The sequence below is a fragment of the Meriones unguiculatus genome, chromosome 21 (genome assembly GCF_030254825.1).
Source record: "Meriones unguiculatus strain TT.TT164.6M chromosome 21, Bangor_MerUng_6.1, whole genome shotgun sequence".
Classification (NCBI taxonomy): Eukaryota; Metazoa; Chordata; class Mammalia; order Rodentia; family Muridae; genus Meriones; species Meriones unguiculatus.
Genome location: NC_083368.1, coordinates 34,038,591 through 34,064,865, shown reverse-complemented (window position 1 = coordinate 34,064,865; position 26,275 = coordinate 34,038,591). Strand labels below are relative to the sequence as shown.

Below are 26,275 nucleotides of genomic sequence, written 5' to 3'. Positions count from 1 at the left end.
TGGAAACAACCCAGATGTCCCTCAATGGAGGAATGGATACAGAAATTGTGGTACATTTACACAATGTAATACTACTCAGCAATTAAACACAAGGAAATCACGAAATTTGCAGGCAAATGGTAGGATCTAGAAAAGATCATTCTTAGTGAGGTATCCCAGAAGCAGAAAGACAAACCAGGTATATACTCACTTATAAGTGGATATTAGACATATAATATAGGATAAACATACTAAAATCTGTACACCTAAAGAAGCTAAGCAAGAAGGAGGACCCTGGGTAAGATGATCAGTCCTCCCTCAGAAAGACAAACAAGATGGACATTGGAAGAAGGAGAAAACAGGAAACAGGACAGGAGCCTACCACAGAGGGCCTCTGAAAGACTCTACCCAGCAGTCATTATTTCTTAAAAGATGTATCATCACTGCCTTATAAAAATTTCAATAACACAAGTATGTATGCAATGTAAACTTTGTGAAAAAACAGGATAATGAATGCTTGTTTTGAGTAAGTTAAGAAGAAAGAAAAATTCAGAGAAGCCTGTGTCAATGTAGAAGCAGACAGATGTCTTGGCAAGCAATTTCTCTCCACAGTGACCAATTGGAAACCAAACGTTCCTTACCAGTTTTCAAAGCTTACGCTTCTGAGGATCACCTTTGCACTGCTACACAATCTCAAACTCTGCACGTTATCATCTGACACACCAGGCAAGACCCAGGAGTTTCTGCTGCAAAGCAAACCACACCATACTCTTTGCTCTTGAATCTCAAGGGTATTATAAAGGGATGCCAGACACTGCCTGAACACAGATCTTCAATATCCACCAGTGGCAAATCAGAGAATTGTCAGACTATTAGTAACAGGTTCTCACTTCCTACGTGGACTTGGTTTAACAGTAAAGGGTTCAGACATTCCGTAGGTGTACAGAGGCATATTATATATTGTTGATTTATGACTACTGTTTCATATAACTCAAATGAATTAATTGCAACTCATGACTTACCAGATCAATAAGGCTTTCTTGTATTCTGTTTAGAGTTGTTCTTAGTCTGCTACTACTGAGGCCAAGTCCTGTTGATTCCAACTGAAAATAATGAGAACCATGTCACACAGGCGCTGGTGCAGAGGACCTGATGTACTAATAGATGTACTTACTAGAGCAGATGCTTAGCTTCTGCAAGTCTCCATTTTAAAATGTCGACACAGCAACAAAAAAAGTCAAATCTTAGCCCAAAAGAAAACAGCTATCCAGATGCCCTTTAAGGTCACAGTAACATCTAGGAGAGACTTCATCAGAATTTCTTTCCTGCAGGTTATATTTTTAGTTGCAAAAGTTACGATGTGGATTATTAAAGATTGTTCTCTTTGGTATACATTACCTATTGTGCGTAGGTTTAAGCAGAAGAAGATGAAGTGCTGTTAATTTTTTCCATACACTAATTAAGGAAAGTGTACTGTCGTTTGAAATGAAATCTTCTCTTAGGCCTATCAAACATCTCACTGCACAAAGTTCTATTCATTACAAACCGAAGTAAAAACGCATTCTCACAAACCACCCCACAGCACTGGAATGAGAAAACTTGAGTGTTAACGCATGAAGTTAGTTAGTCCCTTATAAAAATTCAATTGATGAAATTAAATTAAAGTGAGAAGCGATAATAAGTACAGACAGGTACTTGGAAAAAAGTTGTTATCCTCTGTGACCCAAGAAACTTAAATGTTATTATTAGTAATGACTATAAAACACAACCTCATTAACATAGCCACAGAAAGGAAGAGTGTATGATTATGTGATCAGACCCAGGTACAAGCATGAACACGTTTACTCTTCATTTCCTCCCATCCAAGGTGCAAGGATAAAAATGCTCAAGCTAAAGCAGCCACGTGACATACTGTGAGAGAAACATGAGCTGGTTTCGTTCTCCAGGCTTTACGGACTTCATTGATTCATCTCCCCCCTTTTATAAGTTATATGAAACTACATCTGTCAACTGTGTGTGACATTCAGTAACTGTTACGGTTGTTCAACGAACACCACTCAGGTAAGATCAGAGTTCTCTACCCTGGAAGATGCTTCCACACCCTATTCACTTACACCCCATCCTTAACCTCTCGTCTCCCTGTACCACTGTGGCTTGTGGGTTCCTAAACCTTCACAAACAGAATCATCGTGAATTATGTTCTTGTTGACATTTTAAAACTTAGCAGGCCTTCAGGATCCATCTGTGGTTGAGACTGTCAGCATTCTGTGTTGCTTAGTTCTATTTACAGTGCAGACATGACACAGTCTCTGACTAAATACCCGAGGACCACTATGAGTCTTCACATAATGCTACCAATACATTCATTTTCATTTTCTTGAGTAAATCTCTAAAAGTGAAATTTTTGAGTCACATAATTAATATAATTACAATTTTATAAGACACTCCTGGGACGTTTTCCAAACTAGCTATGTCTTTTTCATTTCTAGAAGAGAAACAGAAGAACTCTGGTTGTTCCATGTCATGAACTGAGCATGTCTGCCCACGACCCCCAACTCCATCAATATGGAGAGCATCTTACCAAGTCCCACACGTTATAAGAACAAGCTTTTGGTTTCATGGACTTCTGTCTTCTTACATGCTATCACTTTCTTCTATTTTCCTTACTATTCACCGTCTTTTGTTCATCTGCAGCTTAATTTGTACTTTTTTTCTGTCTTTTTTTTCGTTGTTGTTGTTAGTGACATTTAAGTCTAGACACTTCAGTCAAAGCCTTAGCTAAGATGCACCATAACCTTTACTCTGTTGTGCTTTTATCACCATCCTTCAGCTCAAAGTATTTTCTAATTCTCCTGTGATGTCTTCTTTGAACCAATTATTTCATTTGGAAGAATGTCATTTAAGTCCCAAACACCTGGAGTTTTCTTAGTTATTTATTGTTACTAATTTCCAATGCAACTGCACTGTCATTAGATTGCACCCTGAATATTCCTGAAGTCTTTTAGAACCACTAGGATATGCTTAGTGGTCCAGATATGATGAGCCCAGTTCTCCTTTGGCATTGTTACCCTGAACGTCATTAGTCTGAACACGTCTGTGGGGAGATTCTTAACTGAGGTGCCATTTCTCTACCCACCAGTTTCTAAATTCTAACTGATGCTTAGATACACCTGAAAGTAACAAATTCTGGGGCAGTAACGTGTTTATATTTTGTCTCTGATTGTACTGGCATTTTCCCATGGAACATTCCTGAATTAAAAATATGGGTCATGTCTTTGCTATACTAAGCAAAGATAATAGCAAAGATACACCTATTAATTGAAATAACGTAAGTATACATTAAAGTTTTCGCAATTTCAAAAAGGTTATTTTTATGAATCAGTGGTCCACTCTCACATTGAAAACCTGCACCTATGTAGGCAGGATGTGCCAATCTTTCTAGCATGAGATGAGCCACTGACATTGGAGTAGAAAGAGATAAACTCAGTAAAAGTTTGAAACACAAAAGTAGGTCTAGAAGATAATTCTGAGGAAGGCAGATGGTTCAGTTTAAAGAATTAATTACTTATAAATATCCGTCCTTATCTGCTAAGGCTGTAAGCCAATATTTAAAAAGTTGTCTCAACTGCTATGCACTAATTGCACATAGGTCTAGGTTTGCACATTTTTCTCTACTAAATTATATCAAAGTTAGAAAAAGCAACTTCATTTTTCCTGCCAAAGAAAATATGCAATATGCAATATGCAATATGTTCATCCTATCAAAGCTTAAAATTAATAATGAACAGCACAATCAGACAAACATCTGATAACAATTTCATATTTGCTGGATGGTTCTCAAAGAATAAAAAAAATTTACGTGTGAGGAAATGAACATATTTTAAAAGAGATTTTTTCCCCTCCAACAGTTGACTTACTGAATCATTCCGACCAAAAAAGGTATATATTGCATACAAGTAATAATCAAATAGCTGAGACATGAAATGGATAACGTCAAAGGCGATTGGCTTAAGAATGTTCATCATCTGCATGTACTTTCCTAAAAGGAAAAGAAAACCCGAAGATTAATTAGAAAAATATTAAAACCTGTCACTCTATAATTACTGAAAGGCAATAGACATCTCTCATTAGCATAGTGAAATAATAAAGTATTACATTCCTCGTCACGTGAGTTGTATTTCTCATGTCTGGCAGGAACTAAAGCAGTTCCGGCACTTTGGAATGGTCTACAGGCAGCACTCCGAATGCTCCCACCACCACCTTTCCCTACTGCTATACAGTATGGCTGGCTTGTCAAACTCTCGTCAAATGCCTTTACGCTTCTTCAGTAGCACTGTATAAACACACAGTCTCTGCTCCACATGATTCTGCTTAAAAGAATTTCTTCAAAAATATTTAACTGCAATAAGGTATTATATAACATACTTGATAAAAAGGATTTTTTTTTTTTCAGAAAATCACATACACACAATGAAAGTGAGAAAACTGAGTAAACTGAGCAAGAGAAAACTGCACAATGACCATCAACCTTAGCCGTATGAAATCATGTGCCAAAGGCCAAGAATATTTATCACATCACATACACAGAAGCTCAATACCCTCAAAGTGCCAATAACATATATTCTCACTCCTCCTTCCTTTGATCGAATCTAATGTCCTTTTTTAAACATATGATCAGACTGACTAAGTTTCCCCTCATAATTAAGAGACAAATATCATTTAACAATTTATCTGATAGATATATGAGGAACAAGTAAAGTTTTAAATGTCAAGCAAACAACTCCGCATCCCCAGTGAGACAGACGCAATCCCCAAAAGCTTCTCACGGGAACACATGCCTTTGTCTCACACAGCATGTCCTGCCATTACCGCTCTGTCTCAGTGGGAACTCTCCCAGCCTCTGACAAAGGGAGCCGCGCTAACTGGTTTCTCTTATTTACACAAAAAGAGGAAATGCTACCTTTGCCAGTTCAGAGTCTTCAAGCTGTTAGTGGTTAAAGGCATCCCATCCCCACCTTCCATGCTGGGCTTGAGTAGCCCTTCTCACATTCTACTTTATGTATATGCACAAAACAACTAGAAAGGCATCCTCTGGGAGATGGGGGTGAGGGCAATAAGAAGATCAGGAGGTCTTTCTAACAGACACAGAAGAACACACACCTTCTCCAGATTCCCTACACCAAGGAGTTGGAAGTTGTATTTGGTGCATGGATGTAACAGAAGGGAACATAACAGCCTCCTTCCTCATGGTGTCTTAATGTAAGAATACATTTAGAATAAAATGGAATGGGACTCCTCTAGTCAACAGAACTGGGTATGGTTAAAAAGGCACTTCTGTGTGGCCAGCTGCATTACTTTCGCTGCCTCTGTCCCTGTTCCCTACCAGAGCATCATGTAGCCACATCTTGCCTGCAGAGGCTGAAGCACTGATAGGCCAAAGCTGCCTCTAATTTAACACAGTCAGCAGAACCAAACAAACTATCTCAAAGCAGCATATTCACGCCCACAAGCACCTAAGTCCAAATGACGCTAAGAAGACAAGGTTCCTACACAGTTTAGACTATCTATCCCTGAAGAGCACAGCAGTGAGGGTTAAGTGGGCTGGACTGGGAAGCATGGGGAAGGGACAGACAGAAAATGACCTTCACGTATCTGAAAAGTGACCATGGAAAAACTGGGGGACAAAAACCACAGACATGTGCTCTATCTTTTAGGCAGACTAAGTCTAACAAATAGAATTAAGAAAAGAATCTGAGCACAGGAAAGAGGTTTTTAGCAGTCAGATCAGTGTAATAGTTGAATAAGGAGCCTTGTGATATCATATGCTTGAGCGACTCTGAGCCCTGAAACAAAAGCTTGACAGGCACCACATATCACAGACAGCACTGAAAGAAAACCTCATTTTGAGGGCCTGCACCAGACGACCTCTCAGCACCCTTCCAATTCTGGTTCTAGAAATTCTAAAGGGTTATTCTGCCACTTTTCTGCTACTCTCCTGGGCAAAAGAAGAAAAGCTAATTATCCTGACCATAATTAGCCATAGAATAGCTTTTTAGAATCTATCTTTTTTCTGGGGCATGAAAATGTATACCTTTTCTTCTCATCTTCATATGACTTTTGCATATTTTTCTCTAAAGAATGTAGGACTAAAGCATTCTGTCCACTTTATCACATTAATTAATGATAGTTAGAAATAATCTTAAATAACACAGCATTTCATCAGATCTGAGGTTACTCCAACAGGGCAGTAGATAAAAGGCATCGCACAAACAGAACACAGAGAGCCTTGCAGCCAACTGCTAAGCCTGCCTGATTAGAGTAGACAGCCCTGTGAGAGAAACGCTAACTTACCTGCCAAATGTATGGACCTATTTGTGAACTATAAAGGCTGAGAGAATACAAGATGTTGAAATGCGGACATTGGAAATCGACATCGCCCTGGGAGCTTCTGTTTAGGATGCTCCTGTGTGCCTTTGGCAAGATCATCTGAGAGGAGACACAGCCTACAACGGGAGCGTTTCCTCTGTCAAACCCCAGTATCCGAGAAGTACGGACAATCACCATTCACTTTGCCTATCTGACAGGAAGGCTGGGAAGCAAAATGAGGCAATTAAACTGAAAAAGTATTGTGCTGTGAAACTGGCACTATCATACTTATACACAGACCTCTAACTCAATCACCTGGCATGCTTCAGAAGAATTAAAAGAAACAGTAACATAATAAGTGGGGAACTGAAGAAGTGAGACCAACATCGAGATTTGTAGACTAGTATCTGGAGCCCTACCAGGTGGCAGGCCCTGAGTGTGAGTGTCAGTCCTTCACCACAGCGAACACTAAGTAATCGCACAAAGAAACTTAAGTAAAAATAATTCAGTAACTAAAACAAGCTAGTGTGATTGACATAATTTTAAAAAAGAAAGATAGGGCTACTCACCAACAAGCCTTATCACGTTCAGAGTAGTGTTTGTCAAGATAGGCGCGTTCACTTTATTTAGGCTGTAATCTGATTTCTTCCTGCTCCTAAGCGTCTCTCTTGAAACACTTCACATGCAAAACAAGGCGGGACCGCCATTAGACTGCTAACAGATTAGTAAGTTACTCAGCTTACAGTCTAGCCCCACTCACAAATTATTTACTGAAATCCCATGCATAAACGAACTCACAGCCAGAGAGAGAAGAAATCATAAAGAAATGAAGTTCTAGAAATGTATTTTAGGCATTGTGAAGACTTCACCTGGGTTCTTGTCAACATTTCTATCTCTTTACTTAGTTTTCAAATCCCAAAGAGTCTCGGCCATTTTATTCCACTTACGTATGTTTTCTTAGACATCGCTCAGGAATTTATCATTCTCTTCTTTAAGTTCCTGGAGTTCTTATTTATTTATTATTATTATTATTATTTTAACTCCTTGGATTATCTGATGAAATGAGTATTCTTTCAAGTTCTGGGAACTGGGGCTTCTGTAGATTACTCCAGTTGGAGAATATTCCACAGGACTAGAACCTTTCATACTGTGGGTGTTTCCGCCATGTGCCCTGGGCAGATGGACTACTTTGCTTGCGTGTCTGATGTGAGAGGCTGGGCCAGTGCTGTACACTCGGCCTGGGCTATGAGGAGCAGACATTCTAAAATCTGCAACATCTCTGAAACAAAGGTTTTTCTGTGTAAGTTATTCACCTAGGCATAAATGCATCAAATCAATGGATTTCAGAAATTTCTGGGAAAAAATCCTCCACAGAACTGGGATTAAAAGAAGACATGAATTTCGAAAAGGATGTGAAGAAAGGGGATCCATTACAAAACAGGCAGAGAAAACAGTCTACTGAGAGATGGACACAATTTTGCTATGATGCCATATACAAATGAGGGCAGAGAAAACAGCAGAAAAAGAGGCAAGCACAGATCGGGTCAACAAAAGCATCAAGCGTGGGAGGCACAGAGGTTTACTAAAGCAAAGGTGAACAATATAAACCTAAGCCAGAAGAACCCCATGGCACTGAATTACATTTATGTCTAAGAAAAACATCTATATTTATAATTAAGATTAGTTTAAAAGGTGAGAGTTTGGAGACAAGAAGCAAATGTAACTCTGGCAAATGGAGACACAAATCTATGAGTAGCAGACACTAGTCTGTACATTCACTTATTAAAACACAGCTTCCCTTTGGCCAAAGCATTTCCTAAACATTTCCAATGAATGAATTCAACGAAATCATCCTATTTAGCTCAAAGATCGGTTAGTATCGTACACACGCAAAATCCAATACAATCAAACCTTCCCAATCAATATGTTTGCAACCATATGGATTGCTTTCTATTAAGGAGAGAATTACATCAGTCAGGACTCTAATTTAATCAGTTATTTGCTAAGTGTAACGTGTCTTAAAGATATCATTTAAATATGCATGTGTAAGTTTATTACCTATAAGTCTCAGCATAAAAGATCAGGCCCATTTAACTGGATAAAGGTGACAAAATTCTTAATAAAATTCATACTTTGGAAGAGTAAAGTTTACTGTAAAACAAAACTTAATTGTAACAGGAAACTTTAATAGAAAATCAAATACAAACTCTGAAAGACTGAAAACGTAGAGGAGGCACCACATTTACTGATCTCTAAACTGAAAGCTCTCTGATTAGTTGCAATATTTGCACAAGATGATAAAGTAGCTTTTAAGATCTGAACAGAGGTTTGTGGTAGTTGTTTTTTTAAATATTTTAATTATGTCTTTTTTAGGGGTGGGGGTGGCAGCGGCATGCATGCTGAGGTGCAGGTGCGGAGGTCAGAAGACAACTGACAGGAGCTGGTTCTTTTCTAGCACATGGATCCTAGTGCTCAGACTCAGGTCATCATGCGAGTGCCTTTACCCACTAAACCAGCCCACTAGTTCACAGTATTATTGTTCACAAATTTTTATAAATAGATGACAGCACGGATGGAGAAAGTGTTAAAAGACCCCACTGCCAGATGACAAGCTCTCGGCAACTACTGGCTGCTAAGAGAGGGAGATCAGTCTGTTTCAAAGACAAGCGCCCTGACAGCTTATCTGTCCCAAGTGGTCAGCACTAAACCCATGATCAATGATCACCATTAAATGGACTAAGCAGGGTGTGTGTGTGTGTGTGTGTGTGTGTGGTCAGTGTGTCTAACAATAATTAGAGAAGAGGTCATGAATTTGAGCGGAAGTGGAGGAGGACTTGAGAAGAGTTGGAGAGAAAAAGAGGATGCCCTGGAAATGATGTAAATGTAGTGCTCATACATTAAATTCTCAATAAAATAAAAAATTTAAAAATTAGAATCTTCCTGCAAAAATCAATGTCAATGATGAATATACACAAAAATATCATCATAAAACTTATTATTCTGTGCAATAAATATATGGGAATAAGAAAGTAGTAAATTGGTATCTGTGAATCAAAGTGTTCTATGGTACAAAAACATCCACAAAACACTGACATCCACAAAAATTTGACTGAATGAGCAAATTTCAGAATAATTTTTATAATGTCAAATATACTGCATAAATCAGAGTTATGTGTGAACCAGCTTAGACAGGGGTCAACTAATCCTTCTGATACAGGAACCGCCAAATTCTATCCAGTAAATTGATCTGTGAAACAACCAGGTAGAGAGCTTTGCTTGACTTGAGTTTTTCATGGAAACGTTTCATTGTTTTCCTGAAATGTCACTGTTGCGTGGCGATCCTTCGGGCTCAAGCCTTTGAGGAAGCCTTTTCTACCATACTTTGCTGCCACACTTTAGTTTTTAGTTTACATTTTGTTTTCTTTCCGAGTCCCCCCTCCCCAGCCCAGGTCAGTCACCTCTTGACGGGAGCATCGCCTGTCTGCTCATCCACGTAGTCCTGCTTCAGCTCCTCAGGAACATCACTGTCACTGTCATACTCCTGATAGGCACTCTTCTCTTGCTCATCGGACTCATACTGAGGAGACATGGTGGGAGAGGCAACAGCAGTCATACAGGGTCACCTTCCTGAAGTCTCTCAACACAAAGTATACACAACTTTTAAGAAACAGCTACAGGGAAATTCTTAATTTTAGCTTGAGTTTTACCATGAAGAATCAAACTCCCCTTCCATTTTCTTTACATCCTATTTTAACTAGCTCAAAAGAAAAACTAAAAAAAATCAGTTGTTCATAAGTTTGTAAATGAAAACTTAAACACAACCACAAATAACTCACTGGACCTCAAAAAGGGGTTAATTTTAGACTTTAAAAGCTCTTCTAGTGGGATTGTAATATTTACTTTCAAGCTGTTAACTCTTTACAACAAGGCTGCGGGTCAATCCTAGCCCTAGAACTACTACTATAGCTTATAAATGCACACACCGTCTAACTCCAGGAGGCTCAGCTGCATGGACAGCTGAGAAGGTGCCGCAGCACCAAGGGGGCTCCTGGAAGGCTCACTCCTGAGAGAAGAGTTCCTAATGCCTTTCTTGCTTACGGACTAATGGCAGCAGGGCAAGGGTGACTGTAAAGCGAGGGGCACATTGGTACAGCACCCTGGCGCCTCGTGTCAGACATGGCCTGACTAAATACCGGCTAGCATTCACTGCATTTCTGACTGCACCCTGTGCCATCTTCTCTCAGAGATCTTATCTCCTGAGTCCTAAAAGCTGCATATACAGCTTAACCACATATACAGTTAAGTCTTAACCCGTATGTAACTGAAGAGACCAACATGATGACAACATGGAAAGATGTGCCCCTACTCTAATTACTTTTTGATACTCTATAACTGGGATAAAATGTCAGGCCTTATTCAGATATAAACCCAGATTATCAGGACTTAGATTGCATCTGGAAAGATTAGATTCTAAATAATTAATTTTTTGAATGTGACATTTTCCTATATGTAGACACACAGACAAGAATTCTGCTCAGGAGGCAGAGGTAGATAGATCTCTGCGAGTTTGAGAGCAGCTTGCTCTACATAGTGAGCTCAAAATCAGCCAGGGCTACACAAAGACACCCTATCTCAAAAATCTGCCCAAAATAGCTCATGCAGCTAATAAACTGGAGTGACGGTACTGTACTTAAGCCCTTCCTACCAACTAAGCAGTACCTACATTTACAAGTTCAAGGTGCCTGAAGGACCTTTAAAAGACCAAACTTCTAAATTCCAAAGTTCTAAACTCCCTAGTTTGTGGTGGATTGAATAATAATGGCCCACAGGCTCATGTATTTGAATGCCTGGTCATCAGGAGTGACACTACTGGATAGAGATTAGGGGGTGTGGCCTTACTGGAAGAAGTGTGTCACGAGGGGTGGGCTTCAGCTCCATCCAGGCCCAGTACTTCTCTCACCCTGCTGTCTGAGGATGCATGGAAGTTTCTCAGCTACTTCTCCAGCACCAAGTCAGCCTTCCTGTCACCATGCTCCCCACGATGACGACAATGGACTAAACCACTGAACGTAATTCAGGCCCAATAAAACACTTTCATTTCATAAGATTTGCACGGTCATGATGTCTATTCACAGCAACAGGACACTGACAAGACAATCTTATCTCAGATAAAAAGGACATAGAAGAAAATACCGACTTGGTTACGCAGGATTGGAGTCACGGCAAAAGTACAGGGGCACTATTCCCTCAGCCACCTCTGTGTGAGTCATCAAAATATTTTCATGAAGAAACACGCCACTACTAGGTAAGTACACTGATAAAGACGATTGCACAAACGAGGACAAATTTGTAATTCAGGACACCACTGTGAATAAGCACACTATAGAGTCATGATCTGCATAAGCCTTTCTGGAGGGGCACAGCCCACAGCAAGAATACATGCTGAGGGGGCTGACACATAAGCAACGCAGCCAATTACCGGAGTTTTAAAAAGAAAACCCCTCTCTGCTTCAAAAGCATTTTAAAAATATCACATACCCCATTAGAAGCTAAGACATCTTCTGTTTCTTCATCTTTGTGGTCGGCTTGAATTTCAAATGGATTCCCACCACTACAGTATTGCTCAAACAAAGTCACAGATTTTGAAGAAGTTGCCAGCGGCTGCTTACTAGGTGAAACTGATGGGGAGCGAGACTGTTCCAGGAATTTAAATTCCTACACATTGAGAAAGGACCAAATAGCTATTAGAAAAAAAATAACAAAATCCAAGCAAATAAGCATGTGCTTTGAGTGTAAATGTGGAAGTTGGAAGCATGTGTGGGGGACCATGATCTTCAAGTTATCCATCTTCACATCTTATAAGTTGTGGTACATCATAATCTTGGAAACATGTAACTGTCCTAAAAGAGAACTCTGGCCTTCCTTGAAAAAAAGGCACACACTCTGAAATGACAAGAAATCTGAATGATACAGCAGCATAAGTCCTGGTGGGACACTTCTATCCCACAATATTCTTTAGCAAGAGCAACTGTTAAGACACTACTGACTCACGCTTTTACGATGTAAGACATTCCTATAAACCCACAGAAAAGTATCAAGTACATTTCTATCTTTATTACGTTGGTATCTATAACTATCATTTAATTTCCTCTATAGAGCAAAAAGCAAAGACCACAAACATTCCTTTGGGCCAGATGTGCTTCTCAGCTGCTCTATTCAAGCTTTTACAGAATGCCACTTGCCTTCTCTTTGCTTCAATCTCCTCATCTTTAAAAGGGGAGAAACCATTTAGACTGGGAAAATCAGCAAATGATAGAGCTAAAACTTGCAATACCTGATAATTTTTCATTACAAAGCAATGAGTAGGCTGAGGCAGACTGGAGAGACTGAGTGCCAAGTTCAAAGTTATGACTTATTGGAGAAAAGACTCAAATCTTCTCTAACATTCACCTAAGTTACAAAGCTCTTGACTTGACAATCTACCACAAAAAAATAAGCATTTTCCTACATCTAACAATATTAATCTCAAGTTTCAATGTCGGTCATACTCAGTATTAGTCTTAAAATGTCCAAGGGTAGTATCTTAAATTTCTAAAAGTATACTGACTGTTCGCTCTGATACCATATCTCAGCTTGCGCTTGTCTGCTTCATAAATTTCAACAAGTTAAATCAATCCAACACAATGCCTGAAAATAATGACAGTATTTTTATAATTCTAAGCAAGTATTTAATGTAACAAGATGATTTTTTTTACAAATCCACAAGAATGCATGTGAATAAGTTTTAAATGGTTTCGAGGCAACCATTTTGAAAAAAAATAATACTTTCTTGGACAGAAACAACTTGGCACATTTCTATTAAAAGTTCTCTTAGAATTATAAAAGTATACATTAAAACATGCATGATCAATCTTTAATGGTCAGACTATTAAATAAAAATTCAATAAAATTATTTAAATACATACTCTAATGTTAAACTTAAAATTCTAAATGTTAAGGAATTATAACTATTTTAGAATTCATAGGTTTTGCTAATTTATCACATTAATACCAATTAAAATTTACGTTAGTTGCTGTCCTTGGGCATGTGCTGATCACTACTGTTAATGCTTTTACTATTACTTCATTAGGAAAGCAGTGTGACAGGACTGGATAAGAATCCATACAAGATAAAGCCTATCCCCCTAGCAAAAGAAAACACAGGGCTGCAAAGATGGCTCAGCGGGTCAGAACACTAGCTGCTCTTCCAGGGGATCCAGGTTTCACTTCCAGTAACCACTTGGCAGCTAGCTACCATCTGTAACTCCACATTCAGGGAGCCCATGCCCCCAAACTGGCTGCCACAACCACCGCATACATGTAACATACCAACATAGATGAAAGCAAAACACCCATACATATAAAAGAAAATGTCAAATAATAATAATAATAATAATAATAATAATAATAATAATAATCAAGTACTCTTTAAATATATCCAGAACACTTTTAATTTTTATTTCTTATATTAATTACAGTTTATTTACTTTGTATCCCAGTTGTAAGGCTCTCCCTCATTCCCGCCCAATCTCACCCTCCCTCCCTCTTCTTCTCCCATGCCCCTCTCTAAGTCCACTGATAGATGAGGTCCTCCTCCCCTTCCATCTGACCCTAGCTTATCAAGTCTAATCAGGAGTGGCTGCAATGCCTTCCTTTGTGGCCTGGCAAGGCTGTTCCTCCCTTATGGGGGTGAGGGAAGGTCAAAGAGCCAGCCATTGAGTTCATGTCAGAGACAGTCCCTGTTCCCCTTCCTGGGGAACCCACTTGGACACTGAGCTGCCATGGGCTATATCCAAGCAGGGGTTCTAGGTTATCTCCATGTATGGTCCTTGGTTAGAGAATCAGTCTCAGAAAAGATCCCTGTGCCCAGATATCTTTGGAGCTCCTGTCCTCTCCAGAATTTTCTGAATGTGTTTAGAAAACCATTCCATCTGAAGGAAGCCACTAACTACAATGTATTTTCAAGTCATGGACTAGGACACAACTGAAGAATACAGGAATATTTACTATATTATATTTCAATCAAGCCAATTAGAGTTCTTCACAGACTCTTCATTCCGAAGAATCCAATTAACTAATACATATTAGTATTTATTAGTATTTCTTATAAGTGTCTCTTTCATTTATGAATCATTTTGTCATTACAAGCAAATCTGTTAATTGTGCTATAACTCAAGTGTCCATCTATCCTGTAAATAAGAATTTTTAATCACATGGTACCAAAATGCAACTGACTTATTTTCTGAAAAAAAAAAAAAAAAACAAACTAAATAAAACAGTGGGTTCTCTTCTGAATTCAAAGGAAATCCCATTGTAATTGTCACTTTTTTAGGCAGAAGATTTTACTGAAGCATATAAAATGAGTTTAGGAAAGAAGGGGACTTTTCAGTTCCATCAGTAGATGAGTCTTACAAAAGGGGCTGCTAGGAATGCCTTTCAAGGAAGAAAGCCATGCACCGTTCTTTCCTTTGGTTGCTTCGTAAGTGTTCTCACATATGTGTTTCTGTTATTAAAAGAAAAAACTCAAGATAGTAACTGGAAGATACATTTCTTTGTTCATAAAAAAAAAAAAAACTTACATGAAGCTGCAAGATGCTGAAATTTGATTTAACAGGGCAAAGCTCCCATGTTTCATTCTCTAAGAACATTCTCAGTTCATCAAGTCGTATTCTTAAAAAAGAAAACGAACAGTCAAAAGGAAGAAAAGGGCAGCAAATACAAGAACTAGGGGAACAAAATGCAATACAACAAAATTATCATAATCATTATCACCTTTGGAACCCATATCATATTACCACAATAAGCGACAAAAGTTTGCTTCTTAGGATCCTTAAGAGAAACAAAATATGTCAAATATTTATTAAGGTGAATATTTTTAACATGGTGTAAAAATGATGTGTAATAAATATAATATTTATTAACAAACTTAATTAAAACCTGTCACCAACAAATGCACTTAAATTTGCCTTCACTAATCATGAGCCAATGACAAAACAGAGAAACAACTAGCAATGTTACATAAAATCACAAATATTTACAAATTAGTGTATCATAAATATGTCAGGTGTAAGACTACTAAGCAACAATACCAAAATAAATTATCATCCTCTGAAGTTCTTTAACTCCGTGTCTAGCACCGCAATGCACTTAACTCAGCAGGTCAGCACTGAATACTCCTGACCGTCCAGTAACACCTACACGTTGGATAGCTTTTAATGCTACTAGTCTCACTTCGTGTTCTCAGTCATCATTATATTACACAGAAGGAGGCAGAAAAACAAAGCTTTACTTCTATTCCAATAAAAGCCTGTTTCCCAATAGACTACATGCTAACATCCTAAAACATGCTAGCATGCTAAGAACAGAAGCTAGACTTTTTAAGAAATCCTGATTGGAAGATAAACAGTCAGCAAACAGATCTAGAAAAACAGGAACATCTCTAAGTACTGAGATAACTGGGCAAGGACTACGGCGGGTTAATACCCTCAGCAAGTTACAAGACTCAAAGCTAACACTTTACTTGGAGGAGAGGAGGGAGACACCTATGACCAAGATGTAAATGAATTAATAAAAAAATGAAAAAAAATTCGATAATTTCATATATAAAATTGACAAAAACACCGAGGGGGAAAAAAAAATCAAGAAAACAGTATTATTCACTATCCCATCCCCCAAAAATCTTGGAATAAATTTAACCAAAAAAGTAACAAACACTTTGTACATTGAAAAAGTTAATGTGTTAAGCAAAAGGACTGAAAAGGATTCCAGAGAATAGAAAGATGCTCATGGATTAGCAGGACTGATATTGTGAAATAGTCTTACTACCAAAAGGTATCTATAAAGTTTCAACACAACCCCATGAAAATTACAACACAATTCTTCACAGAAATAATAATTTTTAAAAAACTTAACTTTTGTATGAAAATACAAAAAAAAAAGTCTAGGAATCTGCTCTTCTGCAGGGTTCGTCACTCTACATTTCGAGGTGTTTATAGGCATTTCAAACAGTCGCAACAACAAAAAGCAAACAAGGCCAGACATCATGGGATACGCCTGTAATTACAACACTCAAGGCTGAAGCAGAAGGAGTATCATTTCTAGGTAGGGCTAGGCTACATAGAGAATTTTTATCTCTATAAATACACAAATTATGAAGCCAAAAGTCAAACAGACATTTGAGAACTGAACAACAAAATACCTTCAGTTAAAGCCTGACTGAACAATTAACATACCACAGTAGGGTTACCAGAAGAACCTGTAGAAAATATCTAGAAACTGAAGCACAAACTGAAAATAAAATAAATAAACAGAAAATATATTAACATTAGATAGATTATAAGCAGATAGATGATAGATGGTAGATGGAGGATTGATAGATACAAGATAGATAGGAAGACAGATAACAGATGGTAGATAGATGATTGACAGATATAAGATAGATAGATAGATAGATAGACAGACAGATAGATAATGGTATTTGGCTGATAGATACATGACTGCTAGACAGACCGACAGAGTGGATGGACAGATGGTTGGATAGAAATAGAAGGCAGTCTAGCAGAACTGGTAAGTTTTCAGTCAGTGAGCGACCCTGTGACAAAAACTACAGTGAAGAGTAATGTGGGGAAGACAATCAATGTCAACCTCTGGGTTACAAACACAAATACAAACACACACATACACACACACACAGAGAGAGAGAGAGAGAGAGAGAGAAAGGCAGGGAGAGAGAAGGGAGAAAGAGAGAAAGGGAGGAAGGTGAAGAGGAAGGGAGAGAAGAAGGGAATGAGAAGGAGAGGGAAGGAGGGACGGAAAGAGAACAAAAGATCATGTGTTTATATATACAGAAGAGAGGACAAATGAGCTGAAGCAGTATTTGGACAGATAATAGCTGGTTATTATTCAAAAATGACTGTGTCCATGCATAAAACCACAGAGGGAAAAACGTGGGCCTAACTAGGAACTGAAGCTATAAAATTTTACAATTTAACAATAAAAAGACTCATAATCAGTTTAAAATGGCAATATCTTTAAACACACTTCTGCAGCAAAGACATACAAAATCCCAACAAGCACAGATAAAGCGGGCAGCACTTTTATTCACTTAGGAAATGCAAACTGAAACCATGACAGGATACCGCTTACATCTACCAGGGCAGTTACAAACAAAAAGAAAGTAAGTTAAATACTGACAAGAGCTTGAAGAACCTGGAACCCTCATACAACGCCAGCACAAATATAAAATGGCAGTGAGTGCTTTGGGAAACAGTTTGGCAGTTTCTTAAAATGTTCAACATAGTTATATCCACAGAACAAAGCAATTTCCGTCTGTGTTAATAGTTTGCTACAACAAATCACCACAAGCTGAGTGAGTTAAAGCAAGAGAAACGTATTCTTGCATAGCTCGGGAGGCAGGAATCAAGCTGAAGTCAATACAGCAGCGGGCTGCAGTGGTCCCAGAGACTCTGGTCTAGGAGAAAACCTGTGGAGCTGTTCCAGCCCCTGGTGGCCGCTGGAGTCCCGCTGCCTCGTGGCCACAGAGCCTTGCCCATCACATTGCTTCTCCTCCACCCAACCTTCCTCAGTGTCTCAGTGAACCTTCTGCCACTGCCTTCCTCTTACTTGTGGCAGTATTTAGTGCCCACCCAGGTAATAAAGTGTCTTTATTATCATTGCACACGTGTTAAAAAATATTGGTGTGGGGAGACTGAAACAAGGATCTCATACATGCTAAACATTCACTCTACCAGCAATGGCCTCTACCACTCATTGCAAAATTCTCAATATAACATTCTTACACCATAATGGACTTTTCCTAGTATGTTAACAATTACAATTTTGGGGGACTTGGTCTTGAAATTTGCTGAATGTGTGCTGAAGAGGAAAGGGAAGAACACTGTTTTCAACTTTTCATTTAATCTCATTTGTATGTGCACCACATGTACTCAGTGCCTACACAGGTTAGAAGGTTGTGTGTGAGCCAGGACATGGCTGCTGGGAACCCAAACCCACATCCTCAGCAACAGCAGTGAGCATTCTTAAATGATGAGCCATCTGTCCGGTCTATTATCTTGACTGACAAGAATAAACCTTTCTTAGGCACAGGTTTCCTCTTCTGACACCACTCAAAGCATGGTCAGAGCCCTTGGAAATGCTTTATAATATTGTCTGAGCAAAGATGCTATCAAATGAACTTGCTGTTCAATAGGGTACTTTGATAACCACATAGTACTACATCATTCTAGGTTGTTACTGCCTCAGCTAGAGTATCTGTAACATCTGTGACATCTAAACTGTTAGTTCATGAACATAAAGAAACTGGAACAATAAAAGTCACAATTCAAAAGATAAAATCTCAATGACAGAAAATGGTTTCCCCCCACATGCTCACACAATTTTGTTATAGAAAAAGATAACTGTGTGAAATTTGCTTGTACAACTACCATAAGTAACATGTAAGTGGAAGACAAAATGCTTCCTATTTCACCTTTCTCTCATGTCTGTATCTTCCAACTAGTAGCCTAACTGGACATGGAGTAAAAATAACTTCAGAGTTCTTTATTCTTCAAGAGCTCTGTTAAACAGAAGAGAACTATGAAATAAATTACATATTTAAGTACCCTGTTAAAAAATAAAATCACACAAAATCTATATTTCACACCTTTTCAGTGGTTAGATAGTACAGTTTGGTGAATGAAAGAATAGACCTAGACTTGCCAGTGTCTTATGTAACTTTAGTCAGTCCTGCTGAATACACGGGTGTCACGGCTCTGCTGCCTGTCCAGTTATTCTTGTATTTTAAGGAACTACTGTACTTTAGACTCAACTGACACTAGGCAGCAATGTTCCCATGTAACTTTCATTACCACTTTCTAAATGACAATCACTAGAAATGCTATAGTCAATAAATAAGAAAATACGAAACAGTAACTTTTTGCTTTTTCACCTGTTCCAATCTTTGTAACATGGAAAGCAGCAAGAAAAAGGGGTGACTGGGAAGGAAGCAATTATGCAGGCCATTGAACCAGCTACCTCAATTTATAACAGACTGGGTCAAGGCCCTGAGAGGGTGAATGACCTGCTGGCAAACACCAAGTAGGACATGAATCTGAGCCTCTTCCCTCCCAGCACAGGGCTAACACCACAGTGTAGCTTTTTCAATGAGAAGCTCTGCTCATGTGGCTACGAAATCCTGAAACTTGCTGAGTATTCACTCCTTTCCTGAGTCTGATTTCAGTGAGACAAACTTTGGCAGGGAATTTCCACCATGATCAGAGTCTTAAGGAAAAACGCATACACTTGGCTCCCAGACAGGGTACCTCCGACAAGTGCAACAGTGGGCACCATTCCCCATTTAGCTTCCGGCAATGCCCACACCTCTAGACGCTGAGAACAATGAAAGCCCCCCACCCCCATTGCCATGCTGGGTATAAAGCACCTTGGGGAGGCAGGTATTTGTCAGAGAAAATTACACACTTGGCTCTTTTATGATCCTTTCTCCCGTTTTTATCAAAAAGCTTTTCTCTTTAAAATAAATATATTTAATAACCAATCAAAACTTTGATGCCCAATAATCTCTGTATGAAGGTATTGACAATAAACAAGGAGAGAAAGCAGAGTTACAAACTATGAGGCTCCAAATTAGAATAACAAAATCAGAGCTTAGTTGTAAAAACTAAAAGCTTAGAATGAACAGAAACTTAATAGTTTAATGATAAAAGATAAAAAGATAGAACATGGAGTCTGGCATACGTCAAGAAAGATCGAGGGGTTAGTGAGATGGGTCAGTGGGTAAGAACTGCTGCCCGACCTGCCAGTGCAGTTCACGTCCTAGAACTCACACATACTGGAAAAGGAGACCAGCTTCACCTATAAGTTGTTCTCAGACTTCCATGCACCTGCTAAGACACACACTCTCTTTCTCTCTCTCTCACTTGCTCTCTCTCCCCTGCTTTGCTCTCCCCCACCCCCTTATTAAAACAAGAGAGTGTAATCAGTGCTTTTCCCTTTTCTCTCCATCTGGTATGGCTTAAGCACATAATCACACTGCCATAGCAACATTCTTTTGTTTCATCCTCTTCCATTCAGAGTGGATCCTAATCGTTCTTTCCAACACTGGCAGTGATAGTTAAGCAAAGCAATGCCTCATACAATCTTGGCTTTGCAGCTACGGTCTAAGTACCGCATCCGGGGTACTCTAGAAGACTTCATGTTCTTGGAATGCAGACTCAGAGCACGGCACAGTGAACAACGCTCCTACTGCTTACTGCTTGCACAGTACAGCTGCCGGCACAGTCCAGTAACTAAAATCTTTCAGTAACTCCCATTTAATGATGAACTTTTACCCCTAAAGAAACCAGTTCAAAGATCTCAACATAAAAGCAGACAAACTAAATCTGTTGGAAGAAAAAGTGGGGAAGAGCCTTGAACTCATTGGCACAAGAGACAACTTCCTGAACAGAACACTAACAGCACAGGCTCTAAGATCTACAATTAACAAATGGGACCTCGTGAAACTGAAAAGCTTCTGTAAAGCAAAGGACACTGTCAGCAGAACAAACAACAGCCTACAGATTGGGAAAGGATCTTCACAAACCCTACATCCCACAGAGGGCTAATATCCAGTATATATAAAGAACTAAAGAAATTAGATACCAACAAACCAAATAATCCAATTTAAAAAATGGGGCATAGGGCTAAGCAGAGAATTCTCGACAGAGGAATATCGAATGGCAGAGAAACACTTAAAGAAATGTTCAAAATCCTTAGTCATCAGGGAAATGCAAATCAAAACAACTTTGTGATTCCATTTTACACCCATCAGAATGGCTAAGATCAAAAACTCAAGTGACAACACATGCTGGAGAGGATGTGGAGAAAGGGGAACCCTCCTCCATTGCTGGTGGGAGTGCAAACTTGTACAACCACTCTGGAAATCAATCTGGTGCTTTCTCAGAAAATTGGAAATTGCACTACCTCAAGATCCAGCTATATCACTCCTGGGCATAAAACCAAAAGATGCCCCACCATTCAATAAGGACATTTGTTCAACTATGTTCATAGCAGCTTTATTTTAATAGCCAGAATGTACAAACAGCCCAGATGTCCCTCAACCGAGAAATGGATACAAAAAATTGTGGTACATTTACACAATGGAATACTATTCAGCAATTAAAAACAAGGACACTATGAAATTTGCAGGCAAATAGTGGGAACTAGAAAAGATCATCCTGAGTGAGATATCCCAGAAACAGAAAGACAGGCATGGTATACACTCATTAATAAGCGGATATTAGCCATATAATATAGGACAGCCATTATCAGACCTAAAAAAGCTAAAACAAAGGAGGACCCTAGGTGGGATGCTTAAATCTCATTCAGAATGGCAAACAGAATAGACACCAGAAGAGGTGGAAGAGAGGAAACAGGATGCGAGTTTACTATAGAGGGTCCTCTGAAAGGATTCACCCAACAGGGGAACAAAGCAGATGCTGAGACCCAGAGCCAAACTTTGGGCAGAGTGCAGGGAGTCTTACGGAGGAAGAGGAAGGGTGGGATTAGAGGGACATGGAGGAGACAGGAGCCTCACAAAAGAGACCCAACAAAACTAAAAGATCTGAGCCCAGGGGTCATGCAGAGACTGATGCACCAATGGAGGACCATGCATGGAGAAGACCTAGACCCTCTGCTCAGATGTGGCCAATTGGCCGCTCAGTCTCCATGTGGATCTCTGAGTGAGGGGAACAGGGGCTGCTTCTGTCATGAACTCAGTTGCCTGCTCTTTGATCATTTGCCCCTGATGATGTAGCCCTGCCATGCCACAGAGGAAGAGGATCCATACAGTCCTGATGAGACTTAACAAGCTATGGGCAGCTGGAGAATAGTGGAGAACTCCCCTCTTTCAGTGGACTAGGGGAAGGGGATAAGGGGAAAAGGGAGGGTGGGACTTGGGGAGTTGAGAGAGGGGGCTTCAATCGGGATATATAATGAATAAATTGTGAAGAAAAAAATAAAACTTAAAAAGAAAAAAAAAAGAAAAATTGGGAATAGACTTAAAAAAAAAAAAAAGAAACCAGTTCAATATTATTCCAATATACTCAATCCACTCAAAACAAAGATTTTAAGATTTACAATGAATAATGAAAATACTTTCTGGTATATTCTTCAAGTATCCCTAAACTATCCTAAAAAGATATAACAAATTTACTAATTAGAAGTTAAAAATGGCTTTATGCCAGTCAATCTTATAAGAGTAAGCATAGACAAATACTCTATTCCCTAATGGATTTATTCATATCTTAGCGCATTTCTTACCTATGGTGGTTCTTGAAATAATTGACACTTTGTTTTCTAATGGACTCCTGCAAAACCTCAGACTTGCTACCACAAAATTCTTCTCCAACTTGCATCAACCTAGTTGGAGAGAAAGGTCTGTGTAAGTTTCAGGAACATCCTCAAAGAAAAACAAAACAAAACAAAAACAAAAATAGTCCAGGTTCTTTCTTTAACAATTACAACTCATAGAAAATTTTGTATTTGAATAAAATTATAAAGATCATACAAGCCCAGTGCATCAGTCATTAGTAAGTATATCCTCTTCGGTGAAAAAGTTAGACAGAAAACTTATTTCTGATTTTTCTTATTCTTATGGTTGAAAATGAATTAAGCCACAGAAGTCAGTATCTCAAACACTACCTGCTGACTATATCCAAAACAAAGATGAAATCATCATATTTGAATATAGACAAATCAGTTCCAAGCAAGTATGTTTTTACTTTTAGTTGAACATCCTGTAAGACACAAATAAGTAAATTTATTCTGTAGTTGTTGATTAAAATGAATTAAAATAAATTGATTAAAAAGAATTACATTCTTAGTTTAATAACATCTATCCACTCATACCAAAATCTAAATATCTTTCAGCCTAACCTAGTATGAACAGTCCCATGAGTATTTCCAAGAAATAGCAATGGCCACAATCTCACTACAGTTTGACATAGTTGTGTTAAATTCTATCTAAAGTAAAGACACACATATCTGCACAAACAGTTCTCATAAGAATGCTCTCCTGGGCCGACGAGATGCCTCAGCAGTTAAGAACACACTCTACTCTTACAGAGAGCTCAAGTTCTATTTGCAGTGGTGCAGTGCCTCACAACTACCCATGACTCTCTAACTTCAAGGGAAACCACATCTCTGAGCTCTGAAGACAGAAGTTCTTCTGTTCTCAGGTGCACATACTCACACACACACACACACACACACACACATACACGTAATTAAATACCAAATAAAATCCACTTTCAAAAAGTATATTCTTAAAAGAGATAGAACAAAATCATTATCACAGCTATAGATAGGACAAATATGCATGTCTCTGGTTCATCAGAAACCCAAATATAATATATTTAAAACTGAATAACTATAAATAAGTATCAGGCAATATATTAAAAAAATTATAGCATTCACAATTACTGGCAAAATGTTATAAAATGGAGAACTGTCACTTGGAAAAACATACTAAATCTTAAAAAGGCCTATAAAAAAATTCCAGACCAATAAGACAAAAAGAATAACCCCAACGAAATAGTGTATATATTTAAAAGGAAATCAGTAAACTGAGAGAAGTAGGATCGAGTGGATGACTAACCAGTAGAGACCAATTTCCCAAATTTTTACACATGCGAAATAAAACTCCAGCCAAAATTACAATAATTTTTCTTCTAAACAATTATTTTAAAATTCACCTAAAAAGAATAGGTAGTAACTGCTTTTTTAAAAGTGAAACTATATAAGGATGGAATAAAAGTTATGAGTAAAGCTGAAAGACTTGTAATATATTAAATATGCTACAAACTTTAAAAAAAAAATAAAATTTTCAGATAAGTAATCCAAAATAATTCAGTAATACAAAACATTATACATATAACATATACAATGGCTGAAAAAGTTGTTAAAAATACATGTCTTCTGATTATTTATTTACCTTTGTCAAAAATACTATGCTAACGACTTTATATATGGGATAAAACCAGCCTGTTGAGCAGACATTTCTATCCCTAAAGATGACTGGAGAATAGAAGGGTCAATCATTCTCTCTAAGCTTTTATGCCTGCTACATGGCACAGTTAAGTCTTGACTGGAGGTCTCTGTCATTCAAGTCACCTTTTTCCTCTGTACCTTGCAACAAATGAAGTACACAGAAGTAGAATTATCCAGAATGTGGTGAAGAGGAAACTTAACTAGCAGAGGCAAAACATTCACTGTCCAGTTATCAAACAAATACATTTTCAAAAAGGTAAAAATTAGAAATTACAGAATAATTTAATAAAACAAAAGCATTTCCTAGTGTCTAGTGTCTACAAAATGTTTCAGGTAGTATTCTAGGTATTATGGATACAGCAACCACTATGCAGTTTGCAGGCTGCAACGAGCACTTATCTAAACTTTGCAAGGGGAAATGCTATATGCATAGCATAAGACAAAAAGACACAGATCACAGTGTGGCATCACAAAAATGCTATCTGCACTTAAAATACACGACAAAAACACAACAGATAAGGGACTACTTGCTAGCACAGTCACTAAGTATACACACAAACTGAAAACCTGTAATTCACAAAACAAACTGTATTAGAGTAAAAGATGGGGGGTTTAGCAAGGGAGAGTAGAAATAACAACACACTAAAGCCTGAAACCCGGAGCACAGTGGTCAACTCAAGGGAACACAACAATCATGCATAAAAGCCTGATGACTTCCACAATCTGGCCAAATGCTTGCGCGGGATGCGTTGGTGCACTAAATTTTACATTCAATAGGTTTTCAGATAGCAGGAATCCCATCAGGTTGCCATATCAGATGGGAACTAATACATAAAAAGTCAGGTATTTCAAAGGGCACAACTGATAACCAGAAATTCTACCATGAATACACTAATTTCAATTGAGCACACTAAGAGTCTACAAGGAGACTAAATCACAAGGAATTCATGTCTGGCCCTGAACGTGTATTTAATGAGTATGATGTTCCTTTCACACATAAGGCTCAAACAAAAAGAGTCCCGCACCACAAATGATAACTATATGATAGCTTAATATTGTCATAAGAGAAAATATGTAAGTCAAAACAATTATAACTACAATATAAATCTATTTAAATATTAAAATATCAATTAAAATTGTGTAACCAGTATAGGATTGTAAAAAAAAAAAAAAAAACTAGAGCACTAAATTATAATAAGGTTAAATGATTCTTGAGGAAATTTACATTTTTAGGATGTTTCCCTGAATGAGTTTTTAAAAGAAAGCCAATGTTATGTGTTCGAACTGAACACAACCTAAATGGAGGGGTGTGGACCACAGCACACCTAAAGAGTCTAGTGTCCTTCAAGGGTGCAAAGACTCCAAAGAAATTAGTTTGATCTAGGAAGGACAGAATTTTAACTAAATTTCAGGTTACAACTGAATCAGTGGACTGAAAGAAAATATAAGAAGACTGTATTAGTCTCATATTTGGGTCTACTAATAATTGATATGACGACGCCTGTACCTACAGATGAAGAGGAGTACAAGGTCGGGCCTTTATGAAGGCTTTAGGCCACAAGAGTGGGGCCTTGTGACTGGATTGGTGGCCTTATACCGATGCCTGAAGGACACGGCTTTCCAGTTCCACAAGGAAGGGCACTTGTGGAAGGACAAAGCAGAACTTCACCCAACACAACTTGAAGAATTTTGACCTTAAACTTTCCTGACTTAAGAGTTACAAGAAACAATTTATATTCCTTGGAAACAATCTAGACTAGGATATTTTATTAGAGCAGCCCAAATGGAGTCCACCGATATCAGCCCAAATTCAAGTAAGAAGTGCACGACACTCCCCAAAGAAATTAAC

The 26,275-nt window shown here is 38.3% G+C and overlaps 1 protein-coding gene across 1 annotated transcript in view; it reads right to left on the bottom strand.

Annotated features, from left to right (window-relative positions):
• The window catches only part of Vps50 (VPS50 subunit of EARP/GARPII complex), a 101,873-nt gene that overhangs the window by 17,850 nt on the left and 57,748 nt on the right, over window positions 1-26,275 (bottom strand). The window contains exons 15-22 of the mRNA XM_060374004.1: window positions 23,080-23,174; window positions 22,699-22,797; window positions 14,964-15,054; window positions 11,884-12,060; window positions 9,804-9,922; window positions 6,915-7,021; window positions 3,897-4,018; window positions 1,002-1,082 (exon numbers count right to left, since the gene is read on the bottom strand). Of these exons, the coding sequence (XP_060229987.1) occupies window positions 1,002-1,082; window positions 3,897-4,018; window positions 6,915-7,021; window positions 9,804-9,922; window positions 11,884-12,060; window positions 14,964-15,054; window positions 22,699-22,797; window positions 23,080-23,174 (891 nt within the window). The remainder of the gene's footprint in view (window positions 1-1,001; window positions 1,083-3,896; window positions 4,019-6,914; window positions 7,022-9,803; window positions 9,923-11,883; window positions 12,061-14,963; window positions 15,055-22,698; window positions 22,798-23,079; window positions 23,175-26,275) is intronic.